At 48.9% G+C, this 22241-nt stretch overlaps 2 protein-coding genes across 2 annotated transcripts; both read right to left on the bottom strand.

The window, feature by feature from the left end:
* Nucleotides 1–33: 33 nt before the first annotated feature.
* On the bottom strand, nt 34–6701 carry LOC120709443 (elongation factor 1-alpha-like). Its single transcript, XM_039995070.1, has 4 exons — nt 6524–6701; nt 4078–4253; nt 3850–3992; nt 34–190 (listed from the first exon to the last, which is right to left on the bottom strand). Exons 1-4 carry the CDS (start codon nt 6699–6701, stop codon nt 34–36), a joined length of 654 nt encoding a protein of 217 aa, XP_039851004.1.
* Nucleotides 6702–13301: 6600 nt separating this feature from the next.
* Nucleotides 13302–13799, bottom strand: LOC120709442 (elongation factor 1-alpha-like). Its single transcript, XM_039995069.1, has 2 exons — nt 13602–13799; nt 13302–13517 (listed from the first exon to the last, which is right to left on the bottom strand). Exons 1-2 carry the CDS (start codon nt 13797–13799, stop codon nt 13302–13304), a joined length of 414 nt encoding a protein of 137 aa, XP_039851003.1.
* Nucleotides 13800–22241: the final 8442 nt, after the last annotated feature.

Below are 22241 nucleotides of genomic sequence, written 5' to 3'. Positions count from 1 at the left end.
TTCCACTGGAAGAACACAATGTTCATTCTCCAATCAAAAGGCCGACCCGCCTCCTCTGGTTTTCCCAGTCAACACATCCTTCGCCTCGTTAATCTTTGAAGCAAGGTAATGACTTCCACCCGCATCCGGATGGTTGGCGACCATTACCCTCTTGTGCGCCTCTTTGACCTTCTCTGCGTTGGCAGATTCCCTAGAAATATCAATGGAAACAGACAGCAAAGAACATCATTAGGTCCTAAATTACAGATAAGAATATTTTTCACAAAAACTGTAAACACTTCTAAAATTCAATTAAAAAATGACTGGTCAAACAAATAAACAGATTAAAACTCTGTTCAATTTTGAATAGCTAACAAAAGATTTGATCCAGCATGTTGGCATGAGGAAGTACAGCTAGTTGAACAATTGAAACCTCTCATATGCTAGACAAAAAGAGCACAGTATTTATTTTGGATAAAGTGGAAAACAAACAAAACATGTTTTGCAAGAAATACTGAATTTGCCAGGGAATATTTTAACTCAGACCTACATTTAATTAATCTGGGAATGAGAACTTATAAAAAGACACCAGTATAGCTACTCTGAACTCTGAAGCTGTGTTCCCGACACCACATACTTGTTTACTTACAGCTGGCGAAAGGGGCAGCTCTAACGCTCTACTATTCGATACTCGGATAATTATCTGATAGGAATATCCAATTATGGATGTTAGGAAAATATCTGAAGGGCCACAACCACTAGTGACAAACTAACACACATTTACTGGTGGAAAGATGAACTATGGTGGAAAGCCTAAAAAAAACACTAACTGCAAGAAGAAATCTGAGAAATATGAGAAAGTCAAAGCATGTTATGTGTGTGTGGCAAAGAAGGGCGTCTTGCGAAGAATTACCGCTACCGCAAGGACCGAGATGATGTCAAGTTAAATAAGAACGTGAACATCACCATTGGAGACGGTGATGAGGCCGGTGGATCTCGATATGGTAATTTTCAAGTTATATTTTCAGTACTTCAATCTAGGGTCCACGGTGCCGACAACAAGCGGCTCACGGGTCACGGCACAACATCGGCATCAACATCACCCAAACGCGGGAGCCTTCCACGATTCTACGATAGCCCACCTTGAGAGAACGTGGTCGGCGTCTCCACAATTTGGATATTTAACACGATTCTACGATAGCCCGCCTCGAGAGAACGTGGTCGGCATCTCCACAATTTGGATATGTAACACTCTGAACATGTGGCTTTACAGATTTGCCACCATCAAGATTGGTTTCATAAATTACCAACTAAATCATTGACTCCTTGATAAACATGCTATTTTCCACTTTTATTCATTTTAGTCCTACTATTTAGTATATAACTAAGTGTACTAAAGTTTAACCTCTTAAATCCAAACAATCTTGTACTCTGCCAAACAAAACAAGAATAGATACCATGCAGAAGAATCTAAATGGGTTTCATGCCGTCCGCCGGCTCATGAACGAGATGACAATCGGCAGCGCACCGCGCCAGAGCCTCCTCCAAGCGGCCCACGAAGTTCTAGGGGAGATGGGGGGCACGTTTCCACGCGATATTCTTTTCGCACTAATTATACTACCGAATTGATCCAGCAACTAGGTATACGCACATACGAAGAGCGTTCTGATCTTTTCGACTGATGGTAAATAGGGAAAATAAACTAAAAAAATATATATGCTAATGGTATGCTAATCAAGGAGTCAATGATATAAGTGGCGATTTTGCTAAACCTATCTTGATCGTGGCAAAGCTGCAAAGCCACATGTTCAGAGTGTCGAATATCTAGACCTGTTTGGCAGGGCTTCGGCTCCGACTGTAGCTTATTTGGTGGAGTGGATTCTACGGCGGAGCTGAAACCGTTTTGTAAAAGTTTGGCAGAATGACTTCTTCTATTTTTTCATAAATGTAATGTCCAATATACCCCTACATGTTTGACTTGTTGTACAAATTTTATGTTCTCTCTCAATTTATAATATAAATCATATGAAACAAAAATATTAATGAATATAATTATAGATTAAAATAACAATTTTTTCTCTTTGTTCTTTAATTTTTTTCTCTTCTTTCTCTCTCCCTTTATTCGTTAAGCTGTTCCACCTACTTCCTTATCTTCTCCTTGCCTCCCAGCCCTGTATTGTAATATCACCCTGTTCTACTGCTCTGCTCCTTGCCATGTTGCTTCCTGGCAATGTTTGTTGCTGCTCTGCCTCCACAACTACCCGGAGTTTGCTGCCAAGCGACGCGGGGCTTGGGTGGCATGTACCTGCATCCCTTCAACAGGAGGAGGTTGTCGACCCCGTCATCTTCTCGTGTCTCCGTCCACCGCTCTGCGGGCGGGCCTTCACGCAATGAGCGACGTTCTACTTCGGGTCAGCCTTGCCAGTCGCCACACTGTTCCCCTGCCACCGGAGGTGCTCGATGGGTGGAGTGCGCAGTTATGTGTGACAATTCTGCTGTAATATTCATGACCTTGAGGGGCATATATTTGTCGAATTAGAGCGGGGATGGGGAGAAGCCTATTTTTTTTGCTCCATTCCAGTGCAAATCGACGAGAGGCTTCTGTAGCTTCGGCTGTGAAGCTGGGTTTGGCTCCAGTTGAAGCCGTTGGTGCCTTGGTGGAGCTGTTTTTGAAGGGTCTTAAACTTGTCGTACGTGGAGTAGCGATGGCAGTGGAGTGCAGCGCACCAGTCTAGTGGATTAAATACGGGCGTGGTAGCGTGTTGGCCAAGTGCGAGGACGACAATGTGGTTGGAGATGGCGCTTTGCGGCTGCAGGATAGCAAAGGCTGCTGGACATGTACCTGGCGGAGGGGGCGTTGGAGACTAGGCTGCGACACTGTGCAAATAATGCAAATGGCAATGATGGGTTTATGATTTATCTGAAACAAAGTCGCATGCAGAAATACGAAATAATTGAATCAAAATGGAGAGATACACACTGTGTTGCAGTTGTGAAGCGATGCGAGACTATGTTTGTGGCTTAATCACTACTGTAAACTCTAACTATGGAAATATGGTCACCAAGCTCAAAAAGAGGATGGTTACTAAGCTCAGGTGCCTCACATTACAAGGTAGATAAAAAAACGTCTATTGACTCCATTCCTTGAAAAACTGTCAACATGAGCTATCTCTCTTACTAGTCACACAGCAGGATCTCCTTTTTTTCTCCACGTCGTCTGGCCTCTATCCCGGATCACAAATCATTCGAGTGGCCGGCAGTCCTCAAAAACTTCTACCACATCGATCTGGTGGGAACTATCTTAACAAGCCTAGACTCCCCATTCCTGAGGAATGTAGGGTTTGCCTCCAACACCGCCATTAATGGAAGTTCAATTTTTTCAAGCAACTCGGTGAACTTTACAGGATACTAGCGGGTGTGACATTGCATAATTGGGGTGTAGCCTCTGTGAACTCTCACGAGATTACCTACAGACATGATTTTGTCTTTAGCAATGAAGCTGGTAGCCTCCCTGGCAGGGTCACATCTACAGTTTGATGCCACAAATCCACGCTTCAAGTCCTTTAATGCCACTCACTGGGTATTAATCACAATGATGTCCCCCGGCAGAGCCATCTGCCCGGATTCATGGTGCATTTCCACCGACATCACTTTCCCCTCAAGGCTGGTGGGCCCAAAGGTCATCATCATCCCAACTTTCAGTTCACCAGTCTGCACACAACCACCTAAAATGGTGCTTACCCCACCAATCTTGTACATGCATATAAGGGGAAGACGCAGGGGCTACTTGTCCACTGGCATCTTGGGCTCTTCCATCTTTTCCAATGCATCAAGGAGGGGCATGCCCTCAATCAGGCCATGTTGACTGACCTCGTGGTCAAATTATCTCTGTCCAAGCCCCATATGGGCACAAATGCTGGGTCAAAGCCAATCTTCTGCAGGAAGGACGACTGCACATACTCCACAATTGTGTTATACAATTTCTTGGAGTAGTTGGAGGTGGTGGCATACATCTAAATTTTTAAACTTCAATTATCAAACAAGAGCAGAATGTACAACTACTACTTGATACATGTTGTGAATTAGAGACAATTATACAAATAGTAGAAGTGTCTTGTTGATATAGCAGATCATCTGCTTCATTAAAAGAGCATTAGCTAGATTTTCATGTTCACAGGTCTGACCATCATGAGCAAAATCAGCCTCAAAGTCACCATCAGGGGCATCAATGACAAGAACGCCGAAGTTCACAAGTGAGGTTCTAGCAATCATGTCTTGATGTTGTATCAATTATAGTCCAGTTGTACTTATCAGATTCTAATCTCCCCTCTCACGCTCAGTCTTGTCAAGAATCCTAGCGTGCTTGGTATTAATTGGAGTATTTTATTCATATCTTACGATAACACCCTTTTCAGTGTCTCCCTTCATATTGATAAGGTGGTCGATGGTGGTGGACTTGCCAGAATTGAGGTGGCCACATATCACAACATTCATATTTAACTTTGGTCATCACATGGAGTAATAATTCATTCCTCTATGCAGAATAAGAGAACAACTACACTTCATGGCTATCATGCTATCTCTTACTTGAGACCTCTTATGTCATGGTATGAAAAGAGGAGATGAGAGCACCTCTATTTATAGGTGCTCATTGGTGTTGTGATGATGCAATATGGCAACTTCCACACTATTTTTTACAAAATATCTATCTTTAAAATTTTCCTTATCCTTATCCAACTATGCAAAATATCTAATTCTAGAGTATTATCATGTTACCTCTTACTTGAGACCTCTTATGTCATGGTATGAAAAGAGGAGATGAGAGCACCTCTATTTATAGGTGCTCATCGCTGTTGTGGTGATGCAATATGGCAACTTCCAAACTATTTTTTACAAAATATCCATCTCTAGAATTTTCCTCATCCTTATCCAACTATGCAAAATATCTAATTCTAGAGTATTATTGTATTGCCATTTCCAAATTATTCTAATACTTTATCAAGTATGCATTGTTATTTTCAACAATAGATGTTGGATTCAGAAAGTTTTAGATGTTATATTTAGTGATCACACATGAAACCAAAGCCAAATCATCATTCCGGCATAGTATCACTCTGTTATTGGAAAGTACACTAATTGTCACTAGATAACGTGTATACTGTATAAAAGAATAAAATTGAGCTTGAAGATGACGGTCAACAGCTACGATATCCCAACAACGTCTGAAGTTGCATTGCTGCAATGCTGGTGTGTTCTATCATCATTGCTGTTTCATCTTGCCTAGATTCGATTTATACCTGATTTTAACATTAGATCAGATTGTGAGCATCTTGCCATCATTATTACTTGTTTCTAAATAATGGAATACCAATTACTTGCCGAACCACAAATTAATTGACACTGTTGCTGGTTTTCTGCATGCAGGTAGGAGTGGGACGAAAGGGATTGATGACGAGGGAGGCATCAATCCATCCATCCAAAATCGCTGAGCTCAGTCAAACATGTGTCATTGTTGTGCTTGCATTGTAACACAACAAGGAGCAGTGCAGTTGCTAAATTAGACTTGCAATGTCACCAGTCTGACTCTCATGAGTTACAAACAATAGATGTTAGTATTGTTCAGAAAAATCCCTTCAAGTGTATTAACAGAATATTTGCACCACTCGCAAGTAGTTACCACTTCAGAAGAAAGTAACGCTGGAGGCAACACATCAAAATATGCTGTAATCATGCACTGTGATTTTATTCAGAAAGTGACATGCGTTGAGAAATTTGCGATTTTGCCATTCCCAGAAACGGGTTACGCCAGAATGTCATTAAATTTTTGGGTTTCGCCAGAGCGCCATTATGATACGATGTCAAAACGCTGTAATGCCTTTTCAACACTTATCAAATCATTTTTTATTTTTCCACGTTTTCTTTGGCTGAACCTACTCAAAATGCCCTGCAACATCGGTTACAACCCGGACAGATCGAACAGGATGAAAACGCTCGTTCTTTCTCTCCCTTTCCTCTTCGTATTCTTCAGCACCGAGGCCCCTGCAAACTCGCCGGCGGAGGTCGGGTTCCCGGCGCGGCTCCTCCAAGGGAAGGTGTTGCCGCGCTGCTCCTGGCAGCGGGCCTCGCGGTGCTGTCCGAGGGCGGCGGGGCCAGCAGGGCAGGGCTCGCCGTGGCGCTGGCGGCCGTTGTTGCCGTCAACGCGCACGACCTGGTGGACTGGCGCGTGGGGCTGGCGTGCTACGACGCCATGGCGCCGGCCTCTTCATCTCCCTCCCAGAAGACACCCTTGATTTGTTCTTCGCACACCTCCTCGTGTATCCAGCCTTATCTGCTCAGTCTCTACTTTCTCTCGCCCCCTTCTCTCTGCTTGTGCCAATCAGCCGCATACCGACGACTTGCCGCATGGCCTGCTCCTAATCCTCGCCCAATATTGCATTCAAAGCCCCACGCAACCGCTTGAATTAGTTCCAGGCACGACATGCCATAATCAGGAAGCAAGCTAGCATCGATTTTTCAACGGAGTAAGAAACTAATCATCACTAACGTCCAAGCCTGCTGCGCGCGCCGAGCCGAAGGACCTCGAGAAGCTGCAGGTCATCACCGGAGTCCTGCCGGCCATTGGGCCTCCTACCTGCTTGTGCTCCCGCCTCGATGCCGTCTCCCGCATTCGTGGCCACGCCGCCGAACGCCGCCGCCGCCATGCCGCAGCTTCCTGGCGGCATCGTGGCCTCGCGTACGTCGACGCGATGGCGCCACCGTGCCTACGCCATGTCCGCACCCGAGGCCGGCGATGGCGAGCTCGGCTTGCCAAGAAATGCACGGTGGGCATGGTGGGAGACGCGGGAGACTGAGGGGATAAGGCTGGCTGTCTCAAGGGCAAAATGGTCCGTTTATGTGGTTAGAGAAACGAGAAATTATGAAATGAATTGAAAAGAAGAGAAAAGGCATTGTAGCAGGAAGACACATTTTCATAATGGTTTTATAGCGAAACCCAAAAGTTTGATGGCATTTTAGCGAAACCCATTTTTGATGATGGTAAAATCGCAAATTTCTCACATGCGTTGAGGAATAGAAATTTCAGACTTCAGACAACTGAGTAGCACGTTCATGACCAAACAATTGACAAAGCAGGGATTCCGCCTAAGCATGCGGGGAGCTCTGTGGTATTCGCTGAAATATTATTGGTATGGCGTTTTCTATGAATTTGTCATGACCGCGTGCTATTTAGACTCTACTTTCTGTTACCAAATTATTAAGACTGGAATCTTGCGATGCGGTTTCATTCAGGAAGTGACTAGGATTTCAGTTGCATTCAGGTATCGAACAAGTATTGGGTTAAATTGCAGTCAGGAATGGAGACTTTCATACAACGGGCGCGCAACTTCTCAGAAGAGAAGTCAGGTTTCGAGCAAATTGACAGTAACAATTCAGTGGCGACGCACGCGATGTGCACGGAAATTAAATTAAGCTATGTTCCTGCAAATCGGATTATATTCAGGAAATGACTTGCGTTCAGGATCAGGCATTTCAGAAAACTCGGAGGCATAGGGAAGTATCGCGTGTGGCGAGCTCTGTGGCATTTGGTCGATAAAGGTTCGTAGACTCGGAGGATTTGAAGCCTATCGAGTATCGATTTGGTTGGTTGCTTCCTTCAGTTAACGCGCGCCACTGATCAGAACCGCCCTGGCGTGGAGAACTCCAGAAGGAGTACGGCGTGGCGCCGTGCTGCATCCGGTGCGCCGCGTCGAGCGGCATGGCGCGCGAGCTTCACGGGCTGACGGCCTCCGACGCCCACGCCAACATGACGGGGACTCGGGCGGCATCCTCCTGTGGGCTGTGTCCAGGGCCACAACCAAGAGGACTTGCAACACCGACCGCCGCCGCGAGGTCCGTCGCTGGCGGCGGCGCGCACCCTCCGCGTCGCCTGCCTCGTCCCCGTGGCGGACGGCATCGGAGCTTACCGCGGCGCACAGCGTGCACGTCTCGGGCTGGCGAGCAGCGGTCGCGGAGGGCCTTCGCCGCGCCAAGCGATGCCGGACCTTCAGGAGGACGCCAGTATGCGGAAGGAGAGGCGAGCGGGCCGAGAACGGCCGGAAGGCGACGGTGTCCGGCAAGACAACGACCCGAGGGGTGGACGGTAAATGAAATACCGTCCACCCTGGGGTCACTACCAACTGTCGGATCGAGATCGTACGATAGATATTAGGCATGGGAATTACACAAGGAGACCCCTTCTTCCTCGCTCGACTGCCGTGCTCCGTCCCCCTCTGCGTCCCTCGATGACGCCCTGTTTGTTTCCCTCGTCGCCATGCCTCGAGCTCGTCGCTCTCCGCCGAGGCCGGCCCAGCCCGGTTGCGCGCCTTCACGGTCCATCGACCTGGGCCCCCGCGACGACGACGACGACGGCAGGAGAACGGGGGAAAGGAGGAGGGCGATGGACAAGCAGGGCGGCTACCCGTGGAGGGAGCAGATCCTGAAGCTACTAGAGGAGGCATGCGAACTCAGCGACAGCGCCGGCTCTCTGCTAGCCTCCGCGCTGCGGCACCTGGAGTCGCCATCGGCGTGGAGCACGGGCGACGCCAAGCGCGGCGGGGTCATCAGACTGATCACGCTCGCGGAGGGCAAGCTCGAGGACGCGTCCAGCGAGATGGCCAGGTGCGCGTCCAACATGGAGGCGGCCGAGCTCCTCGATCGCCGCAGAGGACCCGCCACGCGCCATCCACCGGCTGGCGAGGCTCCATGGCGCCGTTGAGCTGCTCAGCGAAACAGGGGCTGTGCTCCCACGGTGCGGTGCTGTCGCCGCCCTCCCCTCCGCCGCCGACCCCGACCCCGTCCAGGGCCGTCAGGAGTGCGTAAACGGCCGCGCGCAGATGGCCGCGGGCGCCCTCCAGCCCGTCGTGCACGCGGGTGGCGATCCCGGCGGCAGGGCCCTCGTTTCGGCTCCAGTTCCGCACGTCGGCGTCCACGACGTCGATCGCCACGAAGAGCAGCCCGTGGACCCTGTCGCAGTGCCTGGCCGCCAGGACCAGCTGCCGCGGACGGCATCGGAGCTTGCAGCGACGCGCGTCGCAGGTGTCGGGCTGGAGCGAGCAGAGGTCGCGGAGGACCTTCGTCGCGCCGGTTCCTTTCACCGGGAGTGATACCGGAACCTCAGGAGGACGCCAGCACGCGGAAGGAGAGGCGAGCGTGCCAAGAACGGCCGGGACGCGACGGTGTCTGGCGGGACAACGACCCGAGGGGTTGGACGGTAAATGAAATACCGTCCACCCTGAGGTCACTACCAACTGTCGGATCGAGATCGTACGGTCGATATTAGGCACGGGAATTACACAAGGAGACCCCTTCTTCCTCGCTCGACTGCCGTGCTCCGTCCCTCCTGTGCGTCCCTCGATGACCAGACCGATGACGCCGTGTTTGTCTCCCTCGTCGCCGTGCCTCTAGCTCGTCGCGATCCGCAGAGGCCGGCCCAGCCGGTGGCGCCGCCACGGTCCATCGACCTGGTCCCCTGCGACGACGCCGCCGCCCTCGGCCTGCGCCTCGCTCTCGCCAAGCTCCAGGACGTGCCGCGGCCACCTCGGCGCCGCCGACGTGCTGCTGGCCTATCCGGGCGTCCCTGGTGGGGTCGGCGCTCGAGGCCGCGTGGTCGGCGGAGCTCGCCGCTCCGATCGGCATTCGGCGCCGCCCGCGAAGCTGTCGGTGTCAACTGTGAGTTTGCCGTAGCTCCTATTGCTAGTGCTTGTATCTTCAGATCTCCACCAACTTCATTAAATCATAAGCTTTTTGCAAGCTCTATAAACAATAAGCTCAGCAGGTAAGTACAAAATCAGGGGGTGCAGCACGGAGCTTCTAAGTTCAACCAGGCGCAAGTGTTGCTTTTACAAGTTGAGACGGTCACCATCGTTTTGTCTGTTCCGAACGCGTGGAAAATTGATCGATCAAAAGTCCAGAGTTCTCCACGCATGAAGCATGCGGCACCCAGAGCACAGAATCAAGATCCTACTTAGCAAATTAACCCCACATATGGTCACATGCTCAGTACCTCACTGTGTACTGTTACTGACAAAATTTGTTCAACATGTATAAACTGACCCGGTGAGTGGATTTGAGGACTTGTTGTATGGCCATCAGTGCATGTATGGCAAATAACACATCTGCAAATCATCTAGCAAAAAAAAAAACAGAGCAGCTTGCGCCAGAATTCATGTGGAACCGAAGTCCTAGAAAGTCTTAAAATGGCTGGAAAGTTTACAGCAGGTGTGACTATAGAGAGGGGTCACAGAGCGTTCACATATGGTGATCGTAATAATTCAGAAAAATTCAGACTTATGGAATCATTCAGCGTCACAGTAAGTCATGATCCTGCAAAGTCATATATTCAAAAGGTGGCTTGCATACAGGAACCGACGTTTCGCAGACGTACAAGACTGACTGGTAAAATTTCCGTAGAGAAGCTGACCTTTGGTGGTAAAAAAACATACAACAAACGACAGAAAAAATGAACATTACCGAACAACACGCCGCCCTCGCCCAATACCCCGGCGGCTTCCCAGAGACCACGTGGAGGATATGCACGGTCGCCCTGAGGTCCGTCGGCGCGGACGGCTGCCACCGCCTCTATTCTGACCTTGCTCCCCCGCCTCCCTGGATCCTTCTTCTTCCTCCTCTATTCTGACCTTGCTCCCCCACCTCCCCTGCGCTCCTTCTTCTTCCTCCTCTATTCTGACCTTGCTCCCCCGCCTCCCATGGCTCCGGTGGCGCCTCTGCCGCCGCCCTCCACCACCGCCGCCGCTCACCTTGCTCACCATCGCCCCCGCCGACAGCACCGCCCACTGAAGTTCCTGCCCTGCCCGATTGGCAGCGCTCCCGCACCGCCTTGCCCTCCGCCGGCCAAACCACCAACATCGTCGGGCCGTCGCCGCCTCCGGCTCCCTCATTTAGGTCCGGCGACCATGGAGCCCAGAACACTAAAGCTCCGTCGCCACCCGCCACCACCTCGGCCGCCGGCGACCTCGCTGCCGGCCGCTCTGCCCACTTTCACCCCCTCCTCGGCCACCCTCTCCACTCCCCTAGCTGGTCGGCAGCCACTCCACCCCCTTCCTCCCCAACTCCTATAGCTCGACGGGCCACCGCCGCCTTCTGCAATATGTCGGGCCGAAATTGCGTGTGCGATGAATAGAATTTCCCGTGAAGCCGGGTTTGGCTCCAGTTGAAGTTGAAGTTGAAGTTGTTGGTGCCTTGGAGGAGCCATTTTTGAAGCCTTAGCAAAGAGGGTCCTAAACTTGTCGTAGGTGGAGTAGCGATGGGTGGCAGAGTGCAGCACACCAGTCTAGCGGATTAAATACGGGCGTGGTAGCATGTCAGCCAAGCGCAAGGGCACCGATGCGGTTGGAGATGGCGCTTTGCAGATGCAGGATAGCAAGGTCGCCGGACATGTACCCGGTGGAGGGGCGCTGGAGACCAGGCTACAGCACTGCACAGGTAATGCAGATGGCAATGATGGGTTTATGGTTTCTCCGGAACAAAGTCCCATGCAGAAATACGAAATAATTGAATCAAAACAGAGAGATTCACACTGTGTTGCAATTGTGAAGCGACGTGAGGCCATGTTCGTGGCTTAATCACTGCTGTAACTCCAACTATGGTAATACGGACACCAAGCTCAAGAAGAGGATGGTCACTAAGCTCAGGTGCCTCAAACTACAAGATAGATAAAAAAATGTCTCTTCTGTCAACACAAGCTATCTGTCTTACCAGTCACACAGTAGGGTCTCGTTTTGTCGGTGTTCCGAATCACCGACTAGTAAATTTATGCGCGCGTCACTGGTTTAGATAGTAGTGCAAGGATAAGACACAAGGTTTATACTGGTTCGGGCAGAACGTCCCTACGTCCAGTTCGAGCTCGTACTCTTGCACTCAGATTTGCAGTAGGCGTTATAAATGGACGAGAGAGGGAACATGGGTCCAAGTCTCTGGGTTGCGTGTGTACGTGTGTGGTTGAGTGGAATGGTTCGAGTCCGATTCATCCGTCCCCTGCCTACCACCTATTTACTACCTATGGTCTACGATAGGCTCTACTGGTCTATCTTGACCGATTCAGTAGGTCGGCCGCCTCCCATACCGGCACTGTTCCTGTATTGGCGGTGAGGGAGGCGCGGGATTCTCGCCGCGCGGCTCATGTCGTCAGCTTTGAGGCGCGGTGGCTCGGCACGTCCTAGCGCGACGCACGTCTGTAGGTCCTCTGTTGATATTGCCAGGCGGCGCAGCCGCGCCATGCCGCCATCTGGAGGACGCGGGTTGCTTCATCACTCACTTCGGTCCGTACAGGGGCGTGGAGCAACCACATCCCTGATTCCTCGGGATCATGTCCATGGGACAAATCCTTTTTTCCCGGGATCTTGTCGTCGCGGGCCGAGCAGGCCCCTCTTTGGGGAAGACGGCGTCCCCTCGCGGGGGTCGGGCAAGCCGGAACCCCTCCGCAGGGGTCAGGCGAGGCGGAGCCCCTTCGCGGGGATCGGGCACGGAGGAGCCCTCTCGAGGGGCGCGGGCCGTTTCCTTCGTGTCGGGCCGTCTCGGATAGTTGGGCCTCATCCTGAGCCCAACTACCCAGTGCCTCCGCCTAGGCTGTCACCTAGGAGGTTAAGTACTGTGATGGGCAGTGTCAGGGGTACCCGTTATCCTTATCCTTATCCTTATCGCCTTTCTTCTTCACGCTCTGTACGGTACCAAACCCCGTCGTATGGCCTCTATCCCGGATCACAAATTGTCTGATTGACCGACAGTCCTCAAAAACTTCTACCACCGATAGTCTGGTGGGAACCATCTTAACAAACCCAGACTTCCCGTTCTTGAGGAATGCAGGGTTTGCCTCTAACACCGCCATTGATGGAAGTTTAATATTTTCAAGCAACTCGGTTAACATTACAGGACACTAGCGGGTGTGACAATGCATAAGTGCGGTGTAGCCTCTGCGAGTTCTAATGGGATTGGCGCTAGGAAAGATTTTGACTTGAGCAATGAAGCTGGTAGCCTCTCTGGCAGGGTCACATCTAAAGTTTTATGCCACAAATACATGCTTCAAGTCCTTTTAACGCCACTCCCTGGGTATTAACCCCAACGATGTCCCCCAGGCAGAGCCATCTACACAGATTCATGGTGCATTTCCATCGACGTCACTTTCCATCGACGTCACTTTCACCAGTCTGCAGATGGTGCCTACCCCACCAATCTTATATATGCATATAAGGGGAAGGCGCAGGGGCTGCTTGTCCACTAAGATCTTGGGATCTTCCATCTTGTCCAGCACATCAAGGAGGGGCAGGCCCTCATACCAGACCATGTTGTCTGACCTCATGGTCAATATCCCCGTCCAATCCCGAAATGGTCACGAATGCTGGGTCAAACCCAATCTTCTGTAGGAAGGACCGCACATGCTCTACAATTGTGTTGTACCGTTCCTTGGAGTACTTGGGGGTGATGGCATCCATTTGAATTTTCAAAATGTAATTATCAACAATAGCAGAATGTACAACTACTAGTTGCTACAAGTTGTGAATTAGATACAATTATACATTATACAAATAGTAGAAGTACCATGTTGATGCAGCAAATCATCCGCTTCATACCAAGAGCATTGGCCAGAATTGCACGTTATCACGAGCAAAACTGGCCTCAAAGGTACCATCGGTGGCATCAACAACAAGAACACAGAAGTCCGCAAGTGAGGTCCCAACAATCATATTCTTGATAAGGTGGCTGATGGTGGTGGACTTGCCAGAGTTGAGGTGACCACATATCACAACATTCATATTAACTTTGGTCATTGGATGGAGAGTAGTACCAAATGATATAATAAAGGTGCAAAGCTAACAATGTCAAGCGACAAAACTAATGAATAGACAAGTCCACAATATTAACTGGATGACACATTCAAACCAAAAGCAGTAAACTTCCCTCAATGTTGAAGGGATCATAAATAGGATATAAAGGCAACACGTAAAGGAATCAATTCCTTCAGACCTAACCAAGGAACAACTAGAAACCACATAGGACATAGGGCATTACGCCCCATGGCGGCCTGAACCTGCCTAAACCACTGTGTCCCTTCAACTCCTCCACCAACCAAATCCTACTATGTGTTACACCTCTGGCCAAATCTCTAAATAGGGTTCCCTCGAATACCTACTCGCGGTACTCAGCCATTGTCAACCGCACTCACCACAAACTCCTCCTAATAACGGTCCTTGACTGACCTGCTTTGATACCAATTGTTGCGAAAGCGGTGCCCCACCAACTTTCAAGAAGCGGTACCAAGGTGGTGTGGCACACTTCTTCTCGGACCCTATAACCACACTACACCGATGAGACCTTCACCTAGATATGAACACGGGAGACCAACAGTATATAAGAGAACTCAAATATTTATTCACTATAAATTAGTATAACATAAGACTCTTGTACTCTTTATATGGCTATTCTACCATGGAACAACTACACTATATGGCTATCATGCTACCTCCTACTTATGTCATGGTATGAAAAGAGGGAAGAAGAGCACCTTTATTTATAGGTGCTCATTGGTGTTGTGGTGATGCAATATGGCACTTTCACACTATTTTTTACAAAATATTTATCTCTAGAATTTTCCCCATCCTTATCCAACTATGCAAATTATCTAATTCTAGACAGGTATTATCTTCCCATGAAGCATGGCAACTCCTCTCTCTTGCCATTTCTAAATTATTCTAGAACCTTCTCAAGTATGCATTGTTATTTTTAACAATAGATGTTGTATTCAGAAAGTTCTAGATGTTATATTTAGTGACCACACATATGGGCCCTATTTGGTTTGTGCTACGCTAGGAGTAGCACAAACTTTGACCATTAATTACTAGTATTAAATGAAGGCAGATTGCAAAAGTAACTCCACAACCCCTGCGCTACTTCGTGAGACGAATCTAATGAGGTCTTAGACCGCACGATTAGAGGATGTTTACTATAGTATTACTGTTACTAATCATGGATTAATTACCGTCATTAGATTCATCGTGAAAAGTTACACCCATACCTAAAATGATTTTGCAAATAAACTTCATTTAGTACACCATGCATTGGTGGGTGATTTTTAATTAGGCAAAGGGGTATTTTAGGCTAATTTTTATCGTAATGACAGTGGTGGGTAATTTTTATTTTTCTATTTTTTTCAATTAACGTGAGAATTTCTAGGCCTTGAGAGCGAACATATAGGCTCCGTTTGTTGGCCAAATAATAAGATAACTAGGCGTATAGCCCGCGCATTTGCGTGGCTAGTATTGAAGATTCAAACATTTGCATATCATTATATCCTTACTTAAAGGTTATACTATTTTTTTTACCATACATCATCCTATTTATTATTGTAAATTATGTCTTATTGTTGATTAAAACAATTCAACTATGATCTACCTATAATAACAATTTGATTTGTTGAGCTTTAATAATATTATACTGATAATTATTCTTATTTACATTTTATTTTGATTGATTGTTGTTAGATTTAGTTTTTATTAATAGTACATATTTGTAACTGATACATAGCTAAATAGTATTTTATATTTAATTTTATATTTAATTTTTCATAATGACATTGGTGAGTGATTTTTAGTTAGGCATAGGGGTATTTTAGGCTAATTTTTATCGTAATGGCAGTGGTGGGTAATTTTTATTTTTCTATTTTTCTTCGATTAACGTGAGAATTTCTAAGTCTTGAAAGTGAAAGTGAAGCCTCCGTTTGTTGACCAAATAATAAGATAATAGATAGATTCCACGTGACCGTGCTATTTAGACTCTACTCCCTCCGTTTTTTTAATGTAGTATTTGCCTTGGCTACACAGACCAAGGAGGTGATTAAATTCTCTGCCCTCCGATTAATTCTGACCTCGATTAATACTCCAGCTAGTCAGGCCTTGTTTATATTAGTTCCCTTCAAAATTCCAAAATTTTACAAGATTTTCCATCACATCGAATCTTTTAACATGTATAAAATATTAAATATAGCTAAATAAAATAACTAATTATACAGTTTGTCTATAATTTGCGAGACGAATCTTATAAGCCTAGTTAACCCATGGCTATAAGTTGCTAGACGAATTTTTTGAGTCTAGTTAACCCATGGCGGGACAATAATTACCAAATATAAAAGAAAGTGCTATAGTGCTTTACACACAAAACTTTATGCATCTAAACAAGGCCTCAATTCTACATGCCGGCATGCAAATCCATCCACAGCACTCACGGCCCCACGCTAACGCTTGCCCACTCACGGTGCCAAGTAAACTAAAGTCATGTTTGGTTCCGAATAAGTCACCTCTTATAAGTCAAAAAGTGATAAAAGTGACTTATTTTGGCAAACACTACCAACTTATGAGTCATCCCAACTTATAAGCAATAAGTAGCTCCACTCCTGCTTAAAACTTATAAGTACCCCTTTTCCGCACACCGCCCCTCCCAACCTCCCTCCCGAACTGGCCGCAGCTCGTTGCGCCACCGGCCGCTCCTCACGCCGGATCCGGCCGCCGCGCGCCGCGCGAACTCGGATCGGTGTGGCGGAGGAGCCGAGGCGCCACCTCTCGCGGCCGCGATGGACCGGATCTCCGGCCTCCGTCATGGCCGCCACCGCCGCCATGGACCCAGGAGAGGGAGGGAGGGAGGGGGCGAAGGGCCGGTGGAGGCGAGGAAAGGGAGGGCAGGGGAGGAGGGGCAGTGAAGGCGTCGAGGGAGGGCGGGAGGAGGGAGGGAGGAGGGTGGAGGGTGTGCAGGAGGAGGCCGACGGTGACGGCGGAGCGGCGCAGGAGGAACCAGCAGTGGCGGAATGACGCAGGAGGAGGGCGGTGCGGCAGGAGAGAGATAGTGGGGGGGCGCCCGAGAGGGAGTGAAAAAGAATAAAGACAATTATATAAGTCACTTACAATCAAACACCTCTAATTTATAAGTCACTGGTTTTAAGTCACCTGACTTATAAATAGGTGGCTTATTTGAAACCAAACATCTATTTCTAACTTTTTTCAGAAACCAAAAACGACGTCTATTAAAAAATGGAGGGAGTACTGTCGGTTACCAAAATAAGACTGCAATCTTGCGATGCCGTTTCATTCAGGAAGTGACTAGACTTTCAGTTGTATTCAGGTATCGAACAAGTATTGAGTTGCATTGCATTCAGGAATGGAGACTTTCATACAACCGGCGCGCAACTTCTCTTCGGAGAAGTTAGGTTTCGAGCAAATTGACAGTAACAATTCAGTGGGGACGCATGCAATGTGCACGGAAACCAAATTAAGCTACATTCCTGCAAATCGGATTATATTCTGGAAATGACTTGCGTTCAGGATCAGGCATGTCAGAAAACTGACTTGCAACATTTCAGGAGAGATGCCTCGTGACGGATCAAAAGGGACAGGGTTACCGCGTGTTCGATCATCAGCAGGCATAGGGAAGTCTCGCGTGGCATTTGGTCGATAAAGGTTCGTAGACTCGGAGGATTTGAAGCCTCTCGAGTATCGATTTGGTTGGTTGCTTCCTTCAGTTAACGCGCGCCACTGATCAGAACCGCCCTGGCGTCGAGAACTCCAGAAGGAGTACGGCGTGGAGCCGTGCTGCATCCGGCGCCGGCGCGCCGCGTCGAGCGGCATGGCGCGCGAGCTTCACGGGCTCACGGACACGGGGACCCGGGCGGCATCCTCCTGAGGGCTGTGACCAGGGCCACCAAGAGGATTTGCAACACGACCGCCGCCGCGAGGTCCGTCGTGGCGGAGCGCAGCCTCCGCGTCGCCGGCCTCGTCCCCGTGGCGGACGGCATCGGAGCTTACCGCGACGCACAGCGCGCACGTTTCGGGCTGGAGAGCAGCGGTGGCGGAGGGCCTTCGCCGCCGCGCCAAGCGATGCCGGACCTTCAGGAGGACGCCAGCACGCGGAAGGAGAGGCGAGCGTGCCGAGAACGGCCGGAAGGCGACGGTGTCCTGCGAGACAACGACCCGAGGGGGTGGACGGTAAATGAATACCGTCCACCCGGGGTCACTACCAACTGTTGGATCGAGATCGTACGGTCGGATATTATGCATGGAAATTACACAACGAGGCCCCTTCTTCCTCGCTCGAGCTGCCGTGCTCCGTCCCCCCGCGTCCCTCCTCCCTCGTCGCCATGGCTCGACCTCGTCGCGCTCCGCAGAGTCGGGCCCAGCCCGGTGGCGCCGCCACGGTCCATCGACCTGGTCCCCTGCGACGACGACGACGCCCTCGGCCTGCGCCTCGCTCTCGCCAAGCTCCAGCTCCAGGACGTGTCGCGGCCACCTGAGCGCCGCCGACGTGCTGCTGGCATATCCGGGCGTCCCTGGCGTGGTCGGCGCTCGAGGCCGCATTGTCGGCGGAGGTCGCCGCTCGAGCGCCGCCAAGCTGCTGCTGGGCCACCCGGGCGTTCCTGGCGAGGACGTCTGCATCGAGGCCGAGCGCGTCGCCGCCGTGCGCGCGGTTGAGGCCGCGCTGGGTGCTCTGGGACTGGGAGGCGAGGGAGGTTGACGCCAGGCACCGGTTGGTGCCGCCGGCGACTGCGCGCGCGGCTCTCTCAGCGTCAACTGAGACGTTTTTTTCGCTGTGAATTGTTCGCGTACGCTGTGCTTTTGATCGCTTGATGGGAGTTCTGAACAACTCCAATTTCCATGTGTGATCTTTTGAACTCTCTGTTGTTACCTAATGCATGGTTGTTTCGTGAAACTCTTCTGAACTCAACCGAGTACCTCTTGATTGATTCGTTACATGCGTGAATGCGTCAGATTTGTAGTAGAATCCGTTGCATGTTATTGTTCAGTAGCTGCGAAAATACGAATGGGCCTGTTCAGTTCAGTTGCCGCTGCGGTTGCATCCAGTGACTGAACTTGTAGGCAGTTCGGCAATCAGCACAGCATGAATTCGCAGAAATGTTCGTAGCAGTTGCGGAATCCCAACAGCATTCACGTTCATAGGCATGTCGATAGCAATTGCTGATCCCTTTGGCAGGTACAGGGCATCAAAGTGCAATAGAACTTTTCATGCTAACTGCATTGCTTGCTACTCAACTTAAATGTTGCCGAGTTGCACGAATTCCCTGTTCTTGAAAAGATGCAATTACTAAATGCAGATAGACGCCTTGAACTCCAACTGCGTACTGTCATGTTAGCTTCACAGAAAGGAAAATGCTTGTGCCTAACTGATCAGTTCATGCAAAACTGCATCAGTAAATGAACTTTAGATTGTCCTTAACTGCAATCAGTGGTGCTCTGCTGCGCATACCCAGCCACCATGGCAGTAGGCAGATAACATTCACCTAGATTAAAATATAATAGGTTTTTCTAAAAAAGATTTAACAGAAAATTGTTACTAGTTATTACTCCGTACGCATCTTAATTGACACGGTTGAACTGAACTCTAAGCAGGCCAACAAAGCATCCACATAAGCAACGACCATGCAGCAATGGTAGCAACAACCAAGCCATCAACGGTGTACAACATAGTTTGAACTATGAAACGTATGATCAGAAGCTTTTGGAATGACAATTGACATCATGCCGGGCGCCCGAGCCGCTGACTCGCTGAGATCACACCGAAACCATCAAGTATTCACGTTCGATTTCTCCGCGACACGAGAGAGTAGAACAAACGCAAGCAGGCGTCCAGATGACGAATCTAATGATCAATATTGCGAATCCGGTAGAACTGAGAATTCACTTGGCGCCGCCGATGAAGCCGAATGCCGCCTCGTGCGCTCCCGCGGTCTCCGCGACGAGCTCCCGCACCTTCATGGCTTCGCCGAGCTCCATGGCGCCGTTGAGCTGCTCGGCGAAGCAGGGGCTCTGCTCCCACGGTGCGGTGCTGTCGCCGCCCTCCCCGCCGCCGCCGACCCCGTCCCCGTCCAGGGCCGCCAGGAGCGCGGCCGCGCGCAGGTGGCCGCGGGCGCCCTCCAGCCCGTCGTGCACGCGGGTGGCGATCCCGGCGGCCTTCTCGAGCCTCTCCAGCGCGCACCACACGGCGAGCGATTTTGCTGCAACCCATCGCAGAACGCTCAACCCTGCCCTCTGTTCATCTTCTTCTACCTCGAGCAGGGGAGGGGGCGCTGCACGGCTGCAGCCAGCGAGCTCGGGGTGGGGGGAGGGGGGAGGGAAGGGGTGGTTGGCGGGCGGAGGGGCCGCCGGCGAGGTCGCCGTCGGCCGGGGTGGTGGAGGGCGGCGGCGGCCTTAATATCCGGGGTTGCTGGGGGTGGGGCGGCTCCATGGCCATAGAGAAGAGGTCGGGAGCGGTTCGGCCGGCGGAGGGCGCGGCGGCGCGGGAGCGCCGCCGGCTGGCCGGGGCCGGACAACCGGTGGGCGGCGCCGGTGGCGGGGGCGACGAGAAGGCGGCGGCGCGTGGCAGCGAGCTCGGTTAGGGAGGACGGTGGTGGAGGGCGGCGCCGGTGCCCGAGAGGCGGACGAGGCGGGGGAGCAGGGACGGGGCGGAGCTCAGCCGCCCTTCTGCGATGGCAGCGCGGTTCCTCGCGCGCGTTAGAAATAGAAGCCCCCGGGCGTGCGGGGGCATCTATATGTCGCTTTATGCGACTCCACGTGATCACGTCACAGAAAGCCTGGGGGCGCGCCCCGCGCCTCGCGGGAGCGGAAGCTGGGGCCGGCCCATTAAGCTATCGTTTGAAGAACATTTGTTTCCAAAGTGATTTGTTTCAGGTTAGTTCCAAAACATTTCAGTGTTCCTAAAAATATTTGTGTGTGTACAAGAAAAGTTCGATAGTAAAATATTGTTAGACAATTTGGAAAGGTTCTAAATGTTTGAAACATTTCAGATTTGTACTGAAACATTAGAACATTTCGAAAAGTTCTGATTAAATGTTGTTAAACAATTTAAAATTTTGGGAACATTTCAGATATGTTTGGAAAATATTTTAGAATTGCACTGGAACATTAGAACATTTCAAAAAATTCTAAATAAATGTTTTAACGATTAAAAACAATTTAGGTTTGTTCGGAAATATTTTAGTGTTCTGAAACATTTAGATTAGTTTGGGAACATCTCACAGTGTGCTGGAAAAAATATTCACAAAAAGTTCCCAAAAAATGCTGCTAAAAACTTCATAGTGTTCTGAATGATTAAAAAGATTTTCAGATTTGTTTGAAAAACATTTTAGAATGTTCTGAAACATTTCAGATATCTTTGGGAAATATTTCAAAATTCTTTTGGAACATTAAAACATTTCCAAAAGTTCTGAACACATTGTATTTGTTTGAAATCTATTTAGTTCTAAAACATTCAAGACTTTGTTTGGGAATATTTTAGAGTGTTTCGGAACATTTTTTATTTATTTGGGAGCATCTCAAAATGTTCAAAAATATTGTTTACACAAAAAAATTTCTGAGTCTCAATAATGTGTTGTTAAACACTTTGTAATGTTCTGAATGATTAAAAAACTATTTCACATTTGTTTTGGAAACATTTTTAAAAGTTTAGAACATTTTATGATGTTCTTAATAATTAAAAATTACTCAGGTTTGTTTGGAAACATTTTAGAGTGTTCCGAAATATTTAGATCAGTTTGAGAACATCTCAGATTGTGCTGAAAAAGATATTTACAAGAAAACTTCCCAGTAAATAGTGTTAAACACTTTATAATGTTTTGAATGATTAAAAAATATTTTATGTTTGTTCAGTGTTATCCTAAATGCTAAACGGTAAATAGTTGGTCACTTGCCGTTTAGCTCATTATCCGGGTAAAACGAATGTTTAAACAGGAAAAATGACTATTTAAACGGTCGAAATAACCAATTAAACGGAAATGATATACCACTGTGTACGGTGTAAACGGGCTAAACAACCGTTTAGGCGAATAATGGGTTTGTTTGGAAATCATTTCAGATTGTTCTGAAATAGTTTGTAAATTATTTCAAGATTGTACCGGAACATTAGAACATTTGAAAAAGTTCCGAATAGATGTAGTTAAACAGTTCAAAATGTTCCGGAATTATAAATGTTGTTAAACACTTCAAAACGCTAAAAGGATTGTACAATAGAATTGGGGGGAAGCCTTCTGCGACACAACGACGTGCAATAGCGCGCGATGAATAAACGCCTGGTACCTAATGCATGAAGGTAAAAACCAAAGCAAATTAAAGAAGTAAAAATAGTATTAGAAGAAAGAAACAAAAATCATACGTGTCATTTGTCCAACCTAATCAATTATCAAAATTAAAATGATGGTGAAATGAGAACTGTGAATC

Source organism: Panicum virgatum, chromosome 5K (genome assembly GCF_016808335.1).
Source record: "Panicum virgatum strain AP13 chromosome 5K, P.virgatum_v5, whole genome shotgun sequence".
NCBI lineage: Eukaryota > Viridiplantae > Streptophyta > Magnoliopsida > Poales > Poaceae > Panicum > Panicum virgatum.
This window is presented reverse-complemented; position numbering and strand designations above follow the sequence as displayed.

Excerpts from the sequence above, each read along its gene's own strand:
- LOC120709442 (XM_039995069.1), bottom strand. The coding sequence starts at position 13,799 with ATGACCAAAGTTAATATGAATGTTGTGATATGTGGTCACCTCAACTCT. Across the intron at positions 13,518-13,601 it reads AATTCTGGCCAATGCTCTTG|CAACTAGTAGTTGTACATTC; the intron begins GTATGAAGCGGA and ends CACAACTTGTAG.
- LOC120709443 (XM_039995070.1), bottom strand. The coding sequence starts at position 6,701 with ATGCCGCCAGGAAGCTGCGGCATGGCGGCGGCGGCGTTCGGCGGCGTG. Across the intron at positions 4,254-6,523 it reads CGCGCGCAGCAGGCTTGGAC|ACATGATTGCTAGAACCTCA; the intron begins GTTAGTGATGAT and ends TACAACATCAAG. Across the intron at positions 191-3,849 it reads AGAGATAATTTGACCACGAG|GGAATCTGCCAACGCAGAGA; the intron begins GTCAGTCAACAT and ends TGATATTTCTAG.